Source organism: Eschrichtius robustus, chromosome 1 (assembly GCF_028021215.1).
Source record: "Eschrichtius robustus isolate mEscRob2 chromosome 1, mEscRob2.pri, whole genome shotgun sequence".
NCBI lineage: Eukaryota > Metazoa > Chordata > Mammalia > Artiodactyla > Eschrichtiidae > Eschrichtius > Eschrichtius robustus.
In genome coordinates this window covers 76,550,753-76,573,213 of record NC_090824.1, presented here as the reverse complement: position 1 = coordinate 76,573,213, position 22,461 = coordinate 76,550,753, and the positions used below count along the sequence as shown (strand labels likewise).

The 22,461-nt window shown below is 39.9% G+C and overlaps 1 protein-coding gene across 4 annotated transcripts; it reads right to left on the bottom strand.

The window, feature by feature from the left end:
* Positions 1–2,212: 2,212 nt before the first annotated feature.
* On the bottom strand, positions 2,213–19,734 carry TTC5 (tetratricopeptide repeat domain 5). Of its 4 annotated transcripts, XM_068535015.1 has the most exons (10): positions 19,665–19,734; positions 16,313–16,445; positions 15,174–15,385; positions 14,662–14,812; positions 13,374–13,465; positions 10,245–10,301; positions 9,515–9,661; positions 8,953–9,167; positions 5,802–5,946; positions 2,213–2,905 (listed from the first exon to the last, which is right to left on the bottom strand). In XM_068535015.1, exons 1-10 carry the CDS (start codon positions 19,713–19,715, stop codon positions 2,786–2,788), a joined length of 1,323 nt encoding a protein of 440 aa, XP_068391116.1. In that variant the 5' UTR covers positions 19,716–19,734; the 3' UTR covers positions 2,213–2,785. The 4 variants fall into 4 exon arrangements, with proteins under 4 accessions (XP_068391116.1, XP_068391138.1, XP_068391122.1 ...); XM_068535037.1 differs by lacking the exon at positions 5,802–5,946; XM_068535021.1 differs by lacking the exon at positions 10,245–10,301.
* Positions 19,735–22,461: the final 2,727 nt, after the last annotated feature.

The following is a 22,461-nucleotide window of genomic DNA, read 5'->3' as shown; positions in this document are numbered from 1 at the left end:
AGAGGTGGGCAAAGACACAAATAGGCATTTTTGCCATGAGAAAATATTAGTGGCTCGTAAATATATGAAAAGATATATATTGGCTCAAACCCATTAACGGTGAGAGAAATGCACATTAAGGCCACTGGGAAATATCATTCAAACTTCCTGTATTTGTGAACCCTGAAACATAAGATGACACCAAACATAAATGAGGATGCGGAAGACTCATTAGTAGGAAGACTCATCCACTGAAAGCAGAGACAAACTGGTACAACCACTTTGAAAATGTTTGATATTTCTCAAAAAAAAGTTGAACATATGTAACTCCATGACCCAGCAATTCTATCCTTGTGCCAATATTCTGAAACAGTGGTTCTCACACATAAGAATCACCTGTAGGATTTGTTAAATACAGATTGCTGACTCTTCCCCAGAATTTCTAATTCGAGGACTGAGGCCTGAGAATTTGTATTTCTAAGAAGTTCCAGGTAATGCTGATGCTCTTGGTCTAGGAACACTCTTTAAGAACCATTGCTATAAAAGAAACTCTTGCACCTACACATCAGGACATGTACAGAATACTAATAATGTATTGCCTTAATAGCAAAAAAAAATGAAACCCAATATTGTTTAACAGTAGGATGTATAAATTGTGGCATAATCATACAATGAGATATTATATATCTGTAAAAACAAATGAGATAAGAACATGGAGAGGCACACAAGAGCTTCTAAGATACTAGTGATTGATATTTCCAGTTTTCAAGGCAGGTGGACATTTTCACAAGTATTCTAATTACTCTTTAAACTGTACACACATATTTTGCATCCTTGTTTGTACATGTATTTCATCAAAAAAATCTTTTTTGAGTTCTGCTTCTATCACCTACTGGCCATCTTTCTATTGTCTGGCCCAACACGAACATGTCAACTTGTCTCAGGACTTGAGTAAAAGGGGTACAGTTATTGGATCTCCTCTCTACTGACTTTAATGTATACACCTCACCACCCTCCTCCTTCCCAATTGCTTTCAAACATTTCTCACGATATTTTACACCCCCTCAAGTTCCTGATCACTCTTCCATGACTATAGGCCTCAAAATCAACAACCAGAACTGAATACAAGGCTCTACATGTGGCCTGACAGACACTGTATTTAAAACACTCTCTGGCTAGCAGATTCTTGGTATAATCTAAAAACAGTGTTTTGCAATTGTATCATACTGGTTACTCATATTGACTTTATCTTACCTACTAAAATTCCGAGTAATTTTTCATACATGATGTAGAAGATACACCTCCGAAAATTGTCCTTTTTGGACCAAAAGAATGGACTTTAAAGTTTTATTTTAGATTCAGCCCTTAAAACTTCTTTAGATAGATGTTTATTCTACCATCCATTTTCTGAGGACTTCTCCATGTTTTACATTCTTCATAAATTGAATGAGTCATCAGTGATATTCAAGTCTCTGATCAAGAGTTGAACAGGACTAGACCAAGGACAAAGACCTGAGCCACATCACTCTAAGTCTTCCAAATTAATCTGTATCCATTAATGCACTCTCTGGTTATAACCATTCAGTTGGTTAATAATCCTCCCTCACATTTCCCTATTTTTCCATGAGGATATTAAAAGAAACTGTTATAAAATGTATCACTAGAACCTAAAGGAACTGCATATCTAGCTCTCTCTGGTCTTTCACCCTAGTAACACTATGAGAATAGTACTGCTGTCATGTTGGACTATGATAAGGGCCACTCCTAAGGATGACAGAATGGGGAAGTGGAAGGAAGCTGGTTCCCAACAACTTTGTGGAACTGCCATTCCTGCCCTGAGCTGCTTATTGCCAGATTTCTTTTAACTGAGAGAGAAATAAACTATTTTGTTTAAAGAAAAAAGCGGGGGAAGGAGGGCTTCCCTGGTGGCGCAGCGGTTGAGAATCTGCCTGCCAATGCAGGGGACACGAGTTCGAGCCCTGGTCTGGGAAGATCCCACATGCCGCAGAGCAATTGGGCCCGTGAGCCACAACTGCTGAGCCTGTGCGTCTGGAGCCTGTGCTCCGCAACAAGAGAGGCCGCGACACTGAGAGGCCCACGCACTGCGATGAAGAGCGGCCCCCGCTCGCCGCAACTGGAGAAAGCCCTCGCACAGAAACGAAGACCCAACACAGCCAAAAATAAATAAATAAATAAATAAATAAATTTATTAAAAAAAAAAAAAAAGCGGGGAAGGAGGTATTACTCTAATGGATTGAAGTGATCCTAAAACCAAGAATTCAAGCCTAGAGAGAATGAAGCAGGCCAAACTACACAGTATTTTTTTCCAAACAAATTTAATTCTGTTCCAGCCCCAAAGAAGGGGAAGCACCTAAATTTTAAAAATAAAAATTGCTCAAAAACTATGTCATTAAAAAAATTAAGCCCCCTCCCTTAGCAATAAATACTGAAATGATATATACACATGAGGCTCAGGAAGGAGGCAAGAACAGGAACCTTGGGGACTCTGTCCCATGACAAGGTCCCAACACTTCTACCAACTCCATGCTCTTTGCCTAAAACATAGAAGAGCAATGGAAGAGGCAGGAGATATACCAGGGACATGTGTGGTCCCAGAGAGAGCTGGAACATAACAGGAGAGAAAGAAGACACAAAGTGTCTTACAGGGCAGAGGAAAGGAAAGTTGTCATCTAAAACATCCCCCCAATTCCAGTTGCGTCACTGGATCTGGCTGGTGCAGCTGCCGAGTGCCCTTGAGCTTTTCTCCTCGCCTCCACTCCCTCTTTAGCATGCCATCCAAGGAAGGTCATTCACACTGTGGCCTCGATGCCACTGTGGCAGCGGCCTGGCTGCTGGAGCCCTGAGGCTTCCCATTCACCACCAGCAGGAGGGGCGTCTCCACACGAACACTGGAAAAGGAATAGTCCTGGAAAAGACAAATATACAGAGACTCATTACAGATCCTAAGATGAAACTCCAGCACAGGGATACACCACCTGTGGCTTTCTCACCCCCTCCTTTCCACCTCCCACAGTAGATATACCCCTTACCTCCATCTCACATTAAACAAAGCTGAACTAACATAGGGTATGTAATTTTCCCAAAGTTTTCAATCTTCAGAAGGAAAATCTGGGACAGGTAGAGTGCCAGTAACTGTCATTACAAGAATGGGACAATTCTGATTCAAAAAGAACAGGATCCTGGCACTGCCCAACAAAAGGGTCCCACCAGCTCTACAGAATCTTCCCTTCCCACAGTGTTTATCAAACATTATAACTAAATACACACAGCAGCCAAGCCAGAGCCAATGGAAAGTCTGAGAAACTCTTAGATCAAGTGTTTGTAAAGTTATAAATTAATCTGCCTAATATAAATTAGACTTACTTCTCCTTTAATATCAGGAGGAATTAACAAAATGTAGGTTTAAACATTCTCCTAATAACAGAAAACATCAGCTCAGCTTATCAGTTCAAATGTACTTTAAGTTGCAAAATGTGTTGTTAAAAGATCTTTATCCAAAAAATACTGTTCCACTTGGAGTGTAAAGGAGGTTCTTTTAAGTCAAAGTAAAGAAGTGAATTAAAGAGTTTTCATAAATCAATTTTTAAAACATCCTAACAGGAACATGGGCAAGTGCCAAAAAAAAAAAAAAGCAATTTATAAAAGAATTATAGTCAATAAACATATGATAAAATTTTCAACCTCACCAATAATCAAGAAACCGAAGCCAAACAATATTGATGCTATACTTTTCATGTAAAATCAGCAAATAATTTTTCAAAGGTTTCTACACAGAGTTGCAAAGAAAATCATAGAAAAACAATTACTGACATCCACTGTTGATATTAACTGGTACAACCTTCCAAAAAATAGTTTGGCAATATGTATCAAAAGTCTTAGAGGGACTTCCCTGGTGGCGCAATGGTTAAGAATCCACCTCCCAATGTAGGGGACAAGGGTTCGATCCCTGGTCTGGGAAGATCCCACATGCCACAGAGCAACTAAGCCTGTGAGCCATAACTACTGAAGCCCGCGAGCCCTAGAGCCCACGCACTGCACCTACTGAGCCCACGCACCACAACGACTACTGAAGCCTGCATGCCTAGAGCCTGTGCGCTGCAACTACTGAGTCCACACACTGCAACTACTGAAGCCCGTGCGCCTAGAGCCCGTGCTCTGCAACAAGAAGCCACCGCAATGAGAAGCCCGTGCACTGCAACGAAGAGTAGCCCCTGCTTGCCACAACTAGAGAAAGCCCGCACGCAGCAATGAAGACCCAATGCAGTCAAAAAAAAAAAAAAGGTCTTAGAATTCTGCATACCCTTTGGAGCCAGGATTCTACCTTACAAATTCACTTAATTTCTTTAATGAATTAATTAAATTTATTTAATAATCATGGATATGCACAGATATTAAAATATTTACTAAAGTACTTTTATAATAAGGAACAATTATTAATAATCTAGATCTGGGGTCAGCAAATTTTTTCTGTAAAGAGTCAAATAATAAATATTTTAGGCTTTGTGGGTCACATGGTCTCTGTCACAGAACTATTCATCTCTGACACTAGTATAAAAGCAGCCACAGACAACAGTAAACAAATGGGTATACTTTGTTTCAAAAAAATTTAATTACAAACACTGAAATTTTAACTTCCTGTAATTTTCATGTATCACAAATTATTATTATTCTTTCAACTGTTTTCATTTAAAAATATAAAAACCATTCTTGGCTCACAAGCCATACAAAAACAGGCAGTGAGCCAGATTTGGTCAATCGGCCAGAGTTTGCTGACCCTTGATCTAAATGGGGAAAAAGCCGTTAAATATCTGCTCTTGTAGAGTTTTGTAAGGATTAAATGATCCAATGCAGGCCATAAAACTCTTTGCACGGTGTTTAGCAGTCAGTTAAGTGTTCAGTAAATTTTAACTATCATCATCATCTTCATCACCACCTCTATGTGTGAATTCAAAACAATGTTGCAGCATATGGAAAACCACAGGAAATGTTCACAAACATTTGCATATAATATTCCACTCATAATTAAAAATATACATACGAATGTGTACATAAATTTATGAAAAGACTGGAGGTTTACATACCAAACTGTTAACAGTAATAACATCTGACTGACAATATTTCAGTCCATTTTTTAAAATTTATTTTTACTGAAATAATTGGCATATAACATTATGTAAGTTTAAGGTATTAATTAACATGTTAATTTGACATATTTATATATTGCAATATGATTACCACCATTACATTAGCTAACACCTCTATCACATCACATAATTATCATTTCATTTTTGTGGTGGGAACAATTAAGATCTGGTCTCTTGGCAACTTTGAAGTTTATAATACCATATTGTCGTCTATAATCACTATGCTGTGCATTAGATCTCCAGGACTTATTTATCTACTGGTTGCAAGTTGATACCTTTAAACAACATCTCCCCAATTCCACCATCCCAGGATAATCACCATTCTACTCTCTGTTTTCACAGTTTGGCTTTTTAAGATTTCACATGTAAGTGATATCATATGTATTTGTCTTTCTCTGTTCAGTCCATTTTTAAAATTCTGTTTACTAGTAGTTTTTTAGTAAAGAAAAACAAAACAAAAAACAAAAAAAATTACTTTTTAGTAAAACTATTAGTAAAAAATAAATTACATATATACATATACGTGTGTAGATATAGGATATCATACAACACACACACACATATATATGCATTACTTTATATATATTTTTTAAAAGAGGTAAACTTGTCCCACTTTGAGAGCCTATGAGGTGAGAAAGAATCCTAGCCATCACTCACCTTTCCCTTGTGCTGAATTCGGTGAAGCCGAAGGTTAGGCTCAGGGATGGCTACAGAGTCCCCAATGAGCACTCCCCAGCTCTGCACCATATTATATACCATCACTGCACAGCAAGGTCCATCTGAATCTACCAGGCCAAATGTACTGCCAGGTTAAGATGGGTTAAGAGAGAGAAGAGAAAAAAAAAAAGGAAGTGGGCAGGAAAGAAAAGCAAAAACAGGGGTTTTAAAATATCAGCAAAAAAAAAAAAAAAAAAAAAAAGCTTTCTTAGTTACTTATTTAGAACTCCTATGACAGGTACTATCATTCACTATGTACATCTGAGGGCTCATTTGTCTTAGATATGTATCTTTAGAGAACATGCACAAGACTCATCAATCTGTCACTTTTGTAAGAACTTGGAACACATTCAACAAATATTAATAATGAACTAGCTCAAAATGTTGCAGCGGAACAGTATTCCTGCTCTACCAATTTAACTATCACAACCTTCATCAAACTCTCTAACCATTACTGTCAATTTAATTTAATTCCACAAACTTTCACTGAATACCTATCATATGTCAGGCACTGTGAGTGAGCTTATTAGTCTAGTGGGTGTCAGACAATTAGACCATCACCAACAGTACAACTGCAATAGGTGCCAGAATAGCTTTTTGCTTGTGATGAATTCAGTGAAGCCAAAGGGTGGGCTGTGGGAGCCCAGAGGAGAAATGTCTAAATCAATGGAAAGCCAGGAAGGCTTCTGTGAAGAGGAGACCCTCAAACTTAATCTTAAAGAATGAAAAACTACCTGGGTTAAAACAGGAAAACTAATCCTCAGTGGAAATAAAAAAATCTCTAAGGGAAGGGGATATGGCTTGACTGGGAAGGAACATAAGAGAACTTCTGAGGTGGTGGTCATGTTCTCTATAGGTTTAGGTTATATGGGTGTATGCATTTGTCAAAACTTAGGAAATATACACTAAGATCTGTACATTTCATTGTATGTAAATTTTACATAAAAAGAATAAAATTATAAACAAATATTGAACTCTAGTTAATGACTACATGCTGAAGTATTTAGAGGAAAGTATACTAATGTCTGCAATTTACTTTGAAATGGACCAAGAATAAGAGAGACCAACAGATGAACAGGGGAATAAATAGATCTGTGATAAACTAAGTATAGTAAAATATTAATAGTAGACTATAGGTACACCAATGTTCACTGTAAAATTCTTTCAATTTTGCTGTATGTTTGAAAATTTTTATAATAAAATGTTGGGGGAAAAATGTAATCTATATCAAGAAGCAGCAAAAAGATTATCCAGGCATAGTAACTGTGTGTAAAAACACAGAGGCATGAAAATAGCTGTTCTGAAACCTACAAAATAATCCCAAGGTTGGAACAAAACTGCACAGTACCAGTAAGAGATTTTAAATAAGAAACAGCAATGGTCAGATCTGCATCTGGGAAATATTTCTCTGTACTGTGGAACACTGGAGGAAAAACGGGGAACAGGGAGACTTGTCTGGAGAAGTGTTACGAGGCTGAATTAAATTAGTAAAGACAAGAAAGTAGGGACAAAAAGGTATATCTATTGGACTTGGTGATTGCCTCAAAGCAAGAGAATGGAGAAGTCTAGAACAACTTCCAGAAGTCTTAATTAAGTGACTGAGTAGAGGTGGTACCATTGATTGAAAAGGAATTCAGGGAGGACAAGCAGGTTGACAGAGAAAGATGAGGTGAGTAATTCTGAACATACTGAGTTAGAGGTTTCTTATTATAGTTCAGAGGCAGCTAGATATAGGAATCCAAAAGTTGGAAATGAGCCCTGGGCTGGAGCTAGACCTGTGAGCATAGAAGAGGCAGCCAAAGCCTTGGGTTTGTATGACATCACCAAATAAGACGACCTATAAGTGAGATGCTGAAGAATCGATGCTCATGCCATCACTTGGCACACCCAAATTCACAGCAAACACTGCAAATCAAGCACAGCATTCTCCTGGTGAAACCAGTCAAAGCCTCAGAATCCTTCTTTACAGTAAATCATGCAGCCACTGCCAAGTGATCAGAGCTGGCATCTATTTGCCGTCCTGATATAGAGAGAAAAGAGGAAAGGAACAAAAACAGAGGCCTCGTAGGACTTAACATTTAGCAATTGCGCATAAAAAGAGGGGTAGCAAAATATTTGTTCTCAAGGGTCCCTAAAACCCTACCTTTGTCTATATTTCTTTCTCATTCCTCTTAGCTCTAGGGTCTGCTCTAGTAACTAAACTTTTCTCAACTATCTTCTTGCTCTTCAATTCTTCAAATACGTATACCATGAAAATGCCATGGAGGAATATCAGGCATACAATGGGAGTTATATTTTAGTTTGAATGGAGCAGAAGGGATATGAAAGGGAACAGTGAGAGAGAAATCAGAATGTTTCCAGTAGAAGCTACTGGATCAAACACTGGTGATCCCAGAAACAAAAAAAATTCAGCAGAAAACAGAAAAAGGAAACTAGTCAACCAGGGATTGGGAAGTGAGTGAAGGACCAAGGAATGATGACACTGACCAAACCCTCATTTTTCAAGAGTTAAAAATTTTCTAAATGAATATTTTTAACTCATTTCCTCTGCTAGACTATAAGCACCCTTCATTTGGGTGTGTTACTTTTTTTTTTTTTAACTCCCTACAACACATATAGCAGATGCTCAATGAATATTTGTTGAATAACATCTGAGAGAATCTCTCCATCAGGCCATAAATTCAAACTCAAAGCTCACCTTCCAGAACTGCTTAGGCATACCTAAGTCCAAACAGCACTTAGAATTCTTCCTCTTTGTGCCTCTATGATCATGAAAACACAAAGAAGTAGGAGAATTTTAAGGTTTCCATCTGTCTCATAAAAAAAAGTAGCTGTCAAATTTCAGCTTCGAATATAGGAGTCCACAGAATACCAAGCTCAGGGAAAAAATGGATGGTGACAGAATCTATAGAGAGATTGTCAGATATCACCTAAACAATACTTGCTCACAGAAGGGAAGACAGTCACAGAAGTGAAGCAGAACTCACTAATCTCTGACCACTAACAATGTCCTCAACTTTTAGAGAAAGGCCAGGAAATAAGAGCAACTAGTTTAAAAGGATGAAAAAGAGAAAAGGCAAGAGAAACTCACAAGGGGACTTTCTCCTCCGTAGTAAGGCTGAACACCACCTTTCCCAGGACCACAGCTCCACTATTTACACCAGGCTGCAGAGCACTCAGGGGCTTGCGCTCCAGGGTCACCTTCTGCCCAGAGGCTGACTGATAGCGCCCATCACCACAAGGGCCTAGATGGGCTGGGCGCAAGCTTCCCAGCATGCTCTGTAACTTTCTGGTCTTCACCTTTCCCTGTAAAGGAAAAGGAAATAGGTCAGAAGCTGGGAACTGATAGGGAGGGTGGGAGGGAGAGAGACGCAAGAGGGAAGAGATATGGGGATATATGTATATGTATAGCTGATTCACTTTGTTATAAAGCAGAAACTAACACACCATTGTAAAGCAATTATACTCCCATAAAGATGTTAAAAAAAAAAAAAAAAAAGAAGCTGGGAACTAGTCACTCTCCTTGAAAGTCTAGACCTCCCCTCCCACCTACCCACTTCTGTAGGGTCACTACTACCGAGGCCTACTTTATTCTTATTTTATTGACCTACAGCAGAATAAAAAAGCAGGATTCAGCATTTAGACATCTCTACCTTGCTCTCAAGGAGGCTGGTTAATCTATTCAGGAAATCCAGGAGTTGCTGCTCTCGCTGCTGGGGCTCTGGCCAGGCAGGGTCCAGTGCTGCAGCCCGAGAAAAGCCTTCCAGGGCCTCCCCATAATTCTCTTCATATTTATGTAACTGCACAAGAAGTAACCAAAAACCTCCCAATTATAAGTGTGTTCAACACAAACTATCCGTGGGGTGGGAGGAGGGGCGGGGGAGAGATTAGTAATAGCACAGTGGGCTAGGAATCTAGAGAAATAAACTGTTTTCCTTCCCAGCTGTCTTCCTCTTCTACAAATGAACAGCCTGAGGAGCCAGTAACACCTTACATCCTGGCCAAGGTGATCGCAACCCCAAAGATGGAATCATTTCAAAGAAGCTAACTTCCAAACTCTAAAACAGTTAAGTTGTATATATTGGGTGATTCTATTTTTATGTTTACAACGAACACTTCAGGAAAGTCTTCTAAACTGTGTCCCCTATCCTCTATGTACCCTCCCACCAACTCAGCCCCTTTTCCTTTCCCTCCAGATGCTTTAGTCAAACTAAGCTAGCTTTCCCCAGAAATAATTTGGCATTCCTCTCGCAGTTTGTACCCAACCTTGTCCCTGTGAATACTCAGTTATCCTCACAGGCTAAGACCTAGATATCTTATGTATTTGACCTTCAGATGACCACTCCCCCACACAAATGATATTTTTTTTTTTTTTTTTTTTACCGTTGCCCTGTTCAGATGAAGATCAGGATTGCTGGAAGCTGTCCTGTCAACCTTCTCCTATAGTGGGATAAAAAGACCATCAGTGGCTCTTGTCTCAGTCTTAAGGATGGCCATGCACAACATGTCCTAAACCTCCTTACCCTGGAAAAATTTAAGTTTCTTGCTTGTCAAAATGTTGCCCAGGGCTTCCCTGGTGGCGCAGTGGTTAAGAATCCACCTGCCAATGCAGGGAACATGGGTTCGATCCCTGGTCCGTGAAGATCCCACATGCCACGGAGCAACTAAACCCGTGTGCCACAACTACTGAGCCTGCACTCTAGAGCCCGCGAGCCGCAACTATTGAGCCCACGTGCCACAACTACTGGACCCCACGCACCGAGAGCCCGTGCTCCGCAACAAGAGAAGCCTGCGCACCACAACAAAGAGTAGCCCCCGCTTGCCGCAACTAGAGAAAAACCCACACATGGCAACAAAGACCCAACGCAGCCAAAAATAAAATAAATTAAAAAAAAAAAGTTTCCTATACCCACACTGTTATACAGTAACTGCTTGTGTGGCACATATTACTCAATCCCTGAAACCTCAAGGATGAAAGGGTTTCGTATGTGCATGAAACTTTAAAATATGATTATAATTTATCCATGCAATAGTATAAAAATAGAAGAAATATGTGATTAACATCTGATAAAGGGACTTCCCTGGTGGCTCAGTGGTTAAGACTCCGCGCTCCCAATGCAGGGGGCCCAGGTTCAATCCCTGGTCAGGGAACTAAATCCCACATGCATGCTGCAACTAAGAGTTCGCATGCTGCAACCAAGGAGCCCGTGAGCTGCAGCTAAGACCTGGTGCAACCAAATAAATAAATAAGTCTGTCATACAGAGTGAAGTAAGTCAGAAAGAGAAAAACAAATACCCTACGCTAACGCATATATATGGAATCTAAACGAACGGTACGGATGAACCTAGTGGCAGGGCAGGAATAAAGGTGGAGACGTAGAGAATGGACTTGAGGACACGGGGAGGCAGAAGGGAAGCTGGGATGAAGTCAGAGAGTAGCACTGACATATATACACTACCAAACGTAAAATGGATAGCTCGTAGGAAGCTGCTGCGTAGCACAGGGAGATCAGCTCGATGCTTTGTGACAACCTAGAGGAGGGGGATAGGGAGGGTCGGAGGGAGGCTCAAGAGGGAGGGGACATGGGGATATATGTATACATATAGCAGATTCATTCTGTTGTATAGCAGAAACTAACACAACATTGTAAAGCAGATATACTCCAATAAAGATGAAAAAAAAAACCCTTGAACAACACAGGTTTGAACTGCACAGATCCACTTACATGTGAATTTTTTCCAGTAAAAACTACAATACTAAAAAAAAAAAAAAAAAAAAAAACTGATAAAAAATTTATTTTAATCAATGAGATGCTGGTATAAATGAGGAAAGCCTAGGAAAGAAATGATGTCAATTTAATGCATTTCCTCTGCCCATGAGCCTGGCTCCAGATACAAACATCTACATCCAAGCTCCCTTAAAACACACAGTGAAAGCCAAATTCTGATTCTCCATTTTAAATACATGGCCAGAAACCACATGACAATGCAGACAAATATGTCATGAAGAAAATTCTGGCTATGTTCATGGCTATGGTCACTTCATTTTTTTAATTCTATTCACTGCCTGGCACACTGCAAAAGCACAAACAACATGAATTAAATTGTTTAAATGGTTGGTTCAACTATGTTTAAAAATGCAGGACTGATGAAGAAATTAAGAGTTAAAAGCAACTGTTTAGCAGAAGGCAAACATAAAATTTTAAGGAGTACATCATGCTTTAAAATGTAAACATTTACCAGATTAAGAAATTAGAGTAAAATATAATTCCTCAGACTGAAAATGTCCCTGATTGATAAAAAGAACAACCCCACTGGCTATACAGGTTGGGTTGAGTTAAATGCCACCATTAAGACTACAGTGAGAAGCACAGTGTGTGAGGAAGTCATATCTGTCATTTCTTAAACAGCCATTTTATTACTGCGCGCTCCTCTGTCGTGAGTGTGAGTCCCACCAGTTGAGCTGCACTCGTCAGCACAGCAGTGAGGGCAAGAGCACAGTGCACACGTGTGTGCCCACAGCTCCCGAGTATGGCTGCACCAGAGTTCAACCAGGGTAATGCCAAACAAATAGTATGAGAAGTGTACTTTTTAAGAAATTAATTTGAGTTGAGATATTTTTGAAATATAAAAATTGGTTGTATTTTTTAAAGCTATAATTCTTGTAGACATCTTGTGCTTAAAATTTTGACTGTGCTTATTAAAAATGGTTATCTATGTTTTGCACTTCAGCTTTGTGAAAAATAAAGTTTCTGTGGGATGGTGAAAAAAGAACAGTTCCTAAACTGCAAACATGAGTATAAGGTAGCTATATTCCTTATTCTGCCACTCAGAGCAAAATAAATAATGGTAAGTTAAAAAGCAAGTCTCCATGTCAAGAGAAAACAAAAGAAAGTGAATATGAAGCCTATATAAAAAGTGCTCAGAAGGTCAATGTAAACCTTGTAACAGTGAGCAGGCACTCAAGGCCTGAAGGAAATCCCCCTGCAAGTGGCTATCGATATAAACATAGCCTGAAAGCCTAAGGCAAAGCATGAGCTCCAGTGAATTAATCCCTAGGCTATAATGTAGAATGGGCTACATGCTGTTTTCCATTTTAGTCTGTGGGAGATCCAGAGCCATACTATCTAATGGTTAACCTGGGGATACTGCTTAATTTATACTTAAGTATCAGGGTTTTCATTTTTCTTTAAAAATGTACACGAATATTAATAAGCATTATTTTCACACAGAACATGTTAAAAAGATGAACATGTTGGCATGGGCTCTGTGGTTTGGTTATACATGCCTGTACGAAATCCAAACAGCTCAAGGAGCTACCTAGCACTGAGGCACACACTGCAAGTGGTTGATACATCACCTTTGCACACCCAGCTTTGCAAAACTACGCACACTGGACGCCAGCAAACACTGCCCGTGCATCTTGCTAAAAAGCCACAAGGAAGACTGAACAACACTCTTGTTTCTGTTGCTGCCTCTATATATCTTGCCTGGGTGACCATAAATACTTACTGCTTGGGCATAGGCACTGAGGGCTTGCTGGGAGATCTTAGGGTTCTGGCCAGTGCTGAAGTAAAGAGAAAGGTACGCGTTCCCCAGAATATCTGAAAGAGAAACACAGGGTTCCGCATGTAAGGAGCTTGAAGCCGCCACTCAATCCTAACAAGGAAAAAGCTGAACAGACTGAAAAATCCACAACTCTTCCTGGATGCATAAGAAAGGGGATAACACAGGGCAAACCGCTACCCCCAAAATTGGAGAGACAGATGAATACAGGGAGTTATGGCTTAGCAGAGAAGAAACTTATGAGCTACCACAGGAACACTGCTGGGGTAGGAAAACCTGAACTGAAACTGATGAATTCTGGAGGCTCAGTGTGGACAAGCCCAGGGGTCCCAGTCACAAGGGAGTCCCCACAATATTGTGAGATTCACCTCCAGGAACTGAACCAGATTCCCACAGCAAATATCGGAGAAGAACACCCTCATACTTCCAGCAGAGGGAGGGGGCAAAGGAACTTTTCTGAAATATGCCAGAGCACTCTCTTCTTCTTCTTCTTGTTTTTGTGGGGTTTTTTGGCCACATCACATGGCTTGTGGGATCTCAGTTCCCCAACCAGGGACTGAACCCAGGCCATGGCAATGAAAGCCTGTGATCTTAACCACTAGGCTACCAGGGAACTCCCGAGCACTCCATTCTTAACAAGGCCTGCCCTCAGGAGAAACTAATTAACCAGAGTCTAACCTGCTAGGGTAAGCTACCAGTTATCAGAGGGTAACTGACCTAAGGAAGAGAAATACCCAACTCCAACCCGCTCTAGCCATCCTGTCCCACCTAAGGGGGTTGGGGGGGAGGAGAAAAAAACTAAGAAACACAGTGATGGATCATCTCAGAGCTCAAGTTCAAAGTATAACTATTTTGGTTACCCTCAAAAGTCTATAATGAAAGGCCCCACATCTGAAACAAACCACTGATGACACTAAACTTACAAGTATACCCAAAATTCCACTGGGATAAAGAGGCAAACATGGACCCAAAGGAGAAACTACAACAGACTGCACAAAAGCCCTGCCTTGCTTATATGGAAACATAAGCCTGCTCTCTTCGATGAAAAGGTCCAAGAGTTCCTAGAATAGTAGTTCATCAAAATATCTTTTGGGCTTCTTCAAAGCGAAGATGCCTTGGCTTCACACTGATTGCAGTCAAACTCAATAGTTGGGCTCCAGATGATTCTGGTGTGCAGCCACGGTTCAGAACCACTGCTCTAGAAACTTGCTGGAGATCTTTTGAGAGCACTCACACCAAGAGCGGCCATCAAGGATGTCCATCTGCACAGCCAACTTAGCCTGTCGCACACTGTCCATGACATGGCGAGAATGTTCATCTCCAGAGTCAGTCCGCAGTTGGCGAAGCACCATTGACAGGTTTTGAAGGGAGACTTTGTTCTTGCACTGCAAATGGAGAAGGCGTATATTCAACCTTTGTGATTCTAGTTCCCCTTTCCAGATCTACTCTATCTCAATCTTATTCTAATTTTTCATCTTAATTCTTACTGCCATCTGTGTCTTAGACCCCCATTTACAGGATCAACTTGGTTGCTAACTTTTCTTCACTTCTCATCTACCCCTGAACCTGATCCCATCATCTTCTTCCTTTCTCAGTCCCCTGTCCCTGTTTTCCCTCCCTTCTGATTCTGTTCTCCTAGCTCCAGTACAATTCTACTCTGGTATTCATGATCTAGGGAAACTCACAGAACCAAAGAAATCCCATCCTTCCCATCTGTGTTTTCTAAGGGCATAATGGGTGGCTCACATGGGTGAGAGCTCCTGAGAAGCAGGTGTGGGCAGCTGCAACATCCCCTTTTTTCCAGTACACCTCACCCAGCTGGTTCCAGGCTTCCACCAGCTTGGGCTCCAGCTTCACAGCCTTTGACAGAAGCTCCTCAGCCTTAGGGCTATAGTCAGGAGTCACATTCAGTGCCTTCCCAGTTAGCATCAGAACCTGTGCCTTGCCCTGGACAGAACCTAGGAGGAAGGGAAAAGAAAAGTGGAAAGGAAAGTGGAAACCTAGGCAGTCTTACAGGTAAGACTAGGGTATTCTCTCTCAAGGAATAACCCCATGCCAGTTCTAGGAATGAAATAATTGAGAAAAATCTTCATGAACAAATCATTTATTGAAAACCTACCACATGCAGCGTACCGTTAGAAAACAGGGTACCAAAGAAAGCTCTACCCCTACCTTTGAGGGGCTTACAATCTAGTGGAGAGGACAATGCATATCCATGGAAAATCAAAAAAACAATGAAAAGGAGCATATGGCATACACCCAATGAATGGACTTTACAAAGTGAAAAGGAGAAAAGACCAGACACTCCAGGGAGAAAAATGATGTAAACAAAGAGGCATAAATACATGCGGCATGTTAGTGGGAGAATGGACGGTTCACCCTGAATGAAACAAAAAGTTCCTTTGTAAGTAGGTAGTCAGAGATAAGGGTAGGAAAAAAATGTCAGACAATGGAGACTTGAATACCAAGTGAAGAGGTCTGGACTTCAATCAGTCAAAAGTAGGAATCTTTAAAGATACTTGAGCAGAGAGGCAGACAAGGAATGAGAGTAAATGCGTGAAGTAAGGATTTAGAAAAATAATGGCCATGGTCGTTATTTAAGTTGATTTGGAAGTAAAAGAAATTAGAGGCAGAAAGGTCAGTTAAGAAGACTACTGCTATAGTCATCAAGCAACAAGCATGCTCTTTTTTATTTCATGGCATTGGGAAATGGAGTTTAGAGAGCTGAAAGGCTGCCATCCTTGCACTGGCACCCTTAGAAGAAATATTCTGTTGTACTATCTTGTGGCAGCCACAAATAGGATACCAAAGAATCTACAGAGAGCAAAACTCCACCACATTTCAGTGAGGGCCCGGGGGCTGGCATGTTCTTTTGGGACGCATACCCACTACTTCCTCCATCTGCTGCAGGGTCTTCTCCATCTCCTCCCGCACATCCTGTTGCTTCCTCCCAGCATCCTCAACACTGTGTGTCTCGAAATAGCACTCGCGAAATGAATAGAGCTGATCCACCAGTTCCTAGGAAGTATAAGAATGGTACCATTAAGTGCAGAGAATACCAGACAAGTAAATTTGAGATTGGCTAGCCATACCAGCTTTTGGCCTGGAAATGCTGATTCTCTATCTTACCTAGGAATGACACAAGAGGCAGGTGGACAGGTCTATCAAAATACCACAGATCGTGAAGGAAAGTAGCCCAGCCTACTCTCACACTGTCCCAAGCCAGTCAGCACCGTGATGATAGTTCTCTCCTCCCAGATCCAGCAGAGCTTCCAAAATGACTAAGCACTTCACATAGCATAGTCAGGAGGGAGGAAATGCTTTGCAACTTGAGATAAAACAAAGTTAATAAGATCATCCTATCTGGTACTGGTCCCCAAAGTGTAAAACTTCAAAATTTACCTATTTAAAACTGGACTTCCTAACAAAAACAATCCCTTACCCCTGATTTTCCTATGTCGGTATCTGAAAATACATGACCTCTGTGAATATGACAAGTAAGAGTCGTTTTCCACAACAAACAGACCAATTTAAGCTTGATAACCTTGGTATTTTTTACAGAGTTTTGATTCTTTAAACACTTGTGCTTTTGTTTGTTTTATTTTTGTCAAGTCACCTTCTGGCTCTCTTGCATTCTTTCCAAGTAAATGTTCTCTTTCCTCTTTAAATATATCTCTGAGTCTTCCTGGGACACCAGTCAAAGCTTTTCCATTATCTAGTCTTTCCTAAAACAAAACAGCAGCAGAAAGGTATAATCCAATCCTACCAAGTCTTATCAACTACCTCCACATCACATCCCACATCCATCCACCTGTCTCCATCTCTCTATGACTATTCTCAGCTAAATCAGCATCATTACTTGCCTGGACTATTTCAATAGCTTCTTAACTGGTCGTCCTGCTTCTACTCTTTCCCATTCTCCTCACTATAGCTGGAGTGGCCTTACAGAAATGTACCTCATGTCACAAACCCTCAGACAGTTTCCCATTGCAGACAGAATAAAATCCAACTCCTTATTACGGCCTAGAAGACTATAAGATCTGACCTCCCACCATTCATCCTGCCGCAGACTTCTTATCACTCTCCTACAATACTCAAGCCACACTGGCTTTCATCTAGTTCCTCAAATCCACTAAGCCCAATCCCACCTTTACACATGCTGTTCCCTCTGCCTGGACATTCTTCCTCCTGACCTTTGCATGGCTCACTTCTCATCATTATTTAGATCTCAGTTCAAATATCAATTTTTCAGAGAGGCTTTCCCTGACTACCCAAACTAAAGTAACCCCTTCCTCCTCCGCCCCACTGTTAAATCACACTCCTACTTTCCTTCATGGTACTTATCTGAAATTATGTGGCCTATTCATTAATCATCCACTGTCTATCTCCACCACTGGAATGTAAGCTCCATGATGGAAGTATCTTAATCGGTTTTGTTTAGAGCTATACCTGAGCACTACCAGAGGGTGTGGGACATGATAGGCTCTCATTAAATAAATTAATGAATCTCCCTTTCTCTAACAAATACTTATGTACTATACTTAATTTAAAATCCTACCCAGAATGAAGAAGTTAGACTCTCGCTTTCTGCAGCAGTGCTTTTCAAGTTGTGTTGTGTGTATTATTTCCAGGACCCAGCCTACAGACATTCTGATGTTAGTAGTTTTAGCAGAACCCAAAATTCTGCATTTTAACAAGCACCCTGCATGACTTTAATAAAAATGATCTGTAAAACACACTTTGAGAAAAATCGTTTTATATATTCCTTCTAACCTAAAATGTCTATAACAATGAAATAAAGTTTACCACCATTCCCATGAATAGCAACATCACCATCCTTTTCCTCTCTCTACTGCATTCTCCTATTCCATCCCTGCACCTTCCCCACTCACCCCCAAGATACCCCAGGTATCCTCTACCTAGCTGCTTAGGGCATCTACCACAAATCAAAGCAGGAAAAAACAGCTCTCAGCAAATACTACAACCCATTTCCTTTTGTCCTGCAATCAGCACAGCTACATATTAAGAATTATAGAAAAGGTCTTATTGTTTGTTTTTAGTTGTTATAGCAAACATGCAAGAAATTGTTTGATTTTGTTGTTGGTTTGTTTTCCTAGAGTGAACATTTTTAATAACTTTTTTCTCATGGCAAAAATCAATATATATTAGTTGTTAAAATTCAAATAGGTACATGTAAAATAGAAAAGGTTAAAAATTCCTCATAATCATCCCAATAACTTCAGAGATAACCACTGCTTAGTTTACCTTTTCAGGTTTTTTTCTACACATATGCAAACATACATACACAAACAATGTTTGTAATATGGAGCCAGGATTGAGAATCTCTGATTTCAGTCAGTCACACTAGGGAATTAAAATTAAATTAATCCAAGTCAACTGGATGTGAAATAAAGCTCACACTCTAAAACGCGTTATTATTTTAATCTGCTCAAGAAACAAAGAAATCTCACCAATGTTTAAACTTTTGCAGTAGAAGCCTTCAAGAAAGTTACAAGCTTGTCATAAGCCTAATGTTTAAATTTCAGGCTGTCTTAGAACACAAAAAACTCAGTTTCTGAGGTTTAAGAAAAATCTTCAGTCATCAAAAGAAAGGTAAAGAACCAAGCAATTAGTTAGCTCCTACCTACCAAGTACAAAAGACTGTCCCACTTACCACAGTCAACTGTGGACTGGGTGGAGTCTGGAGCCTTCTGCCCCAGGCCCCAAACTGGAATTGCACAGTGTGCAAAAAATCAAAACTGTGAAGTTCTAAGGGGAGTAACCAGAATACACGCGGTGCAAGCCACTATTGTGATTGCTGCCAATTTGAAAGCAGAAAAGTACTGAAGAAATGGTCTTTGTGGGGATCAAAACAACATGAGATAGGTAACAGCTCCTGCAGATCTGCCAAACACAAGTGTATGCTATTTGTTGTGAGTGAATCTTGGGGAAAAAAAATTCCCAAGAATGTACAGGAATAAAGTTAGCAATAAATCCTCTTCCCAACAGGACCGAAATTGAGTGCAGTCAGGTCAGCAGCAGGCGGTCCCAACAAACTGGCTGCGCCCGTCCCCTGCCCGGGACCTCCCCTAGCCAGCGGCGGCTGCACCTTCGGGAGTTGTTATAGCAACCACACAGACACCAGCGTCGGGTATATGTCAAGAAATTCGAAGGCACTGCATAAACTGGGCTCTCTACTTCTTCCCGAGTAATATAGATTTTAATCTATGGCCTCACCTGCAATTTCGACAAAATCTCCCTGACTTCTTCCTCTTCCTCAGCCATCATTTCCCAGACACCCTTGGCTTCTCCGCCCCCAACTTTATAACCACAGAGACGCATACCCGTCCCCACCATGGAGCCACAGCGACATCTAGAGCTCTGGAGGCTTACCGCGCCTGAGTTTTCAAAGAAGCTGGTTTTGAGCTGGTTTTCAAAGAAGGGCGTCGCTCCAAACCTAATTAACCCAATGCCTATAGCTCAAAGGAAATGGTCTGCAATCACTTTCGAATTCATAAACTTGTTTCTTTTCCAAATCCTGTAAACAAAATGTTCTCGGATTAAGTGCATACATATTATTGTTTCGTATCTTCCTATTTATTTATACCAAGATTATAATACCCCAAAAAAGAAAACAAGCTAAGACAGTGGATGCCTGTGTTGTTAAGTTTAAAATTTTGCGGGAAATGTAGTACAATGGTAAGGTAACTTGTCCGAATGTTTTCCAGGCCTTACAGTGATTTTCTATACATGAGGAATTTTATGATTTTGAACACACTATCCTAATAAATCTACTGCACTTGGGATGGTACTAAGAAAGCCATCACTAATACACTAATAGTATATGTATTAGTACACTAATAATGCTTATTTATTGATAGACTATATCCCCAAGGGTATTTAAAAAAACAATGTCTCTGGAGAGGGAAATAGGGGGACTGAGAGTTGCCTAGGCAAAGAACATTCTTTTCACTGTGTACACTTTTGAATGTTTTTTTGAATGTTTTATCATGTACGTGTATTACCTATTCAAAAACAAACATAATTTTTATTTAAAAAAAATTTTTTTAATATATTTATTTATTTTTGGCTGCGTTGGGTCTTCATTGCTGCACGCGGGTTTCTCTAGCTGTAGTGAGTGGGGGCTGCTCTTCGTTGCGGTGCGCGGGCTTCTCATTGTGGTGGCTTCTCTTGTTGTGGAGCACGAGGTCTAGGCACACGGGCTTCAGTAGTTGTGGCTCACAGGCTCTAGAGTGCAGGCTCGGTAGTTGTGGCGCACGGGCTTAGTTGCTAGGCAGCACGTGGGATCTTCTCGGACTAGGGCTCGAACCTGTGTCCCCAGGGGGACACAGGTGGATTCTTAACCTCTGTGCTACCAGGGAAGTCCCCAAACATAATTTTTACATAAAAAAGTATTTGCTTCCACATAGACTATCTCTGAAGAGACACAAGACACTGGGAACAGTAATTGCTTCCAGAAAGGGGAAGTGAGTGGTTGGGGAATAGGGGTGAAAGGTAGAATTTTCACTCTATGAATTTTTTTTGTGCCTTTTGAATTCGTACCATATGAATGTATTAAACTCTTAAATAACCTTTTTTTTAAGTACCATGTAATAGTCCACCAGAGTTTTTCTTTACTTTTTAGTTTTAATCATAGCTTACTTACACTTCAAACTGATTCTGTGAACCTAACAAAGGAAGAAGCAGAGGTTCAGGACAGAAATCATGAATGTACAAAAATTATTTCTTCAAATCACTTTTTAACAAAATTTAAAACTTCATAGGGAAGAAAAACTTTGCAGTCTATAAAATCTGTGTAATTAGCAATGAAATAGGGAGGGATGTTTTTAAGTCAAGATTTTTTTCATCCTCTTTCTCACACACCATTTTAACTTTGGGGTTCAGTAAAAAATATTTTTGAAGAGATTTTAATTCTATACCCCTAAAGAAGAAAACATTACTTGCTTGCTATTAAATTATGTAAAGCAAGGGCATTCACTTGCCTTTCTGCAATAACTAAATATAAAATATCCTCAAATGATTTCAGTATGACTTTTATTACCTAAAAAACAATGGAATTTGGAATTTAGGGTAATTCCATTGTAGTTCCTCCCAAACCAGTAACAATAAATCATAAAATCTAAGACGTAGAAAAGGCTGTAAGGATAATTTAATTCAATCCCTCACTTTACAGATGTAGAAACAAAGGCCCAGGAAATTTAAACTCAAACTTGCACAACTAACAGATGGAAAAGAAAAAAACTAGAACCTTGATGTTCTGCCTCCCCAACCAGTATACTTTCAAGTCTTGCCTCTAATAGGATGTAAACTTACTGAAAGTGTCCTTCAAATTTCTTTCTTGGCTCTACATTTTAAATAAGTTTCCTGTGATAGTAGTCAGAAATGATCACTATTTAATAAAGAAAAACAAGGAATAAATCATTGAAAGAATTTTAATTAGTATAACCTCTTGAGATCAACACCACATTGGTAAGTTTTCTGCAGTAGAAGTGCATTCCTAAATAAGTAGACTCAGGGCAACAGCTAGCAAAAGAGTAAAGAAAGTAATTTTACTCTAAAATAAATGCCAGAAAGTCAACTTTACAAAATAATTTTATCAGTGTGAGTTATTTTTAAATAGAAATAGGAACTAAACATACATGCATCAAATTGTACCTTCATTCACTGACATGAGCACACCTGCAAACAAGTTAATACAAGGGCAAATACATTAAATATATACAAATAAATGTACACACCCAAGTAACAAGCTACAGGCTCACTCACTATTTCCTGAAACCAAAATCTTCACATAAACATACTGTCAAATGCAGCAAAAAAACAATGTAAAGGAACATACATATACATGTATGTATAAATACCAGAACCCAAAGTGACATGTAGCCATATAACATAGGTGCTTATATAGTATGTTTAAAAACATGGCCTAGTCAGAAATAGCCCAGACAGAAACAAATGGTGATCTACAAAACACCCAATAATATTGTAAGCTTTTCACTACCAGTGAAAACTC

Bases quoted from the DNA above. Each gene is read 5' to 3' on its own strand.
- TTC5 (XM_068535015.1), bottom strand. From the start codon at position 19,715: ATGATGGCTGAGGAAGAGGAAGAAGTCAGGGAGATTTTGTCGAAATTG. The intron at 10,302-13,373 runs GTAAGTATTTAT...ATCCCACTATAG, and splicing joins TCAGTGCCTATGCCCAAGCA to GAGAAGGTTGACAGGACAGC. The intron at 9,662-10,244 runs GTAAAAAAAAAA...CTTCTTGTGCAG, and splicing joins TTCATCTGAACAGGGCAACG to TTACATAAATATGAAGAGAA.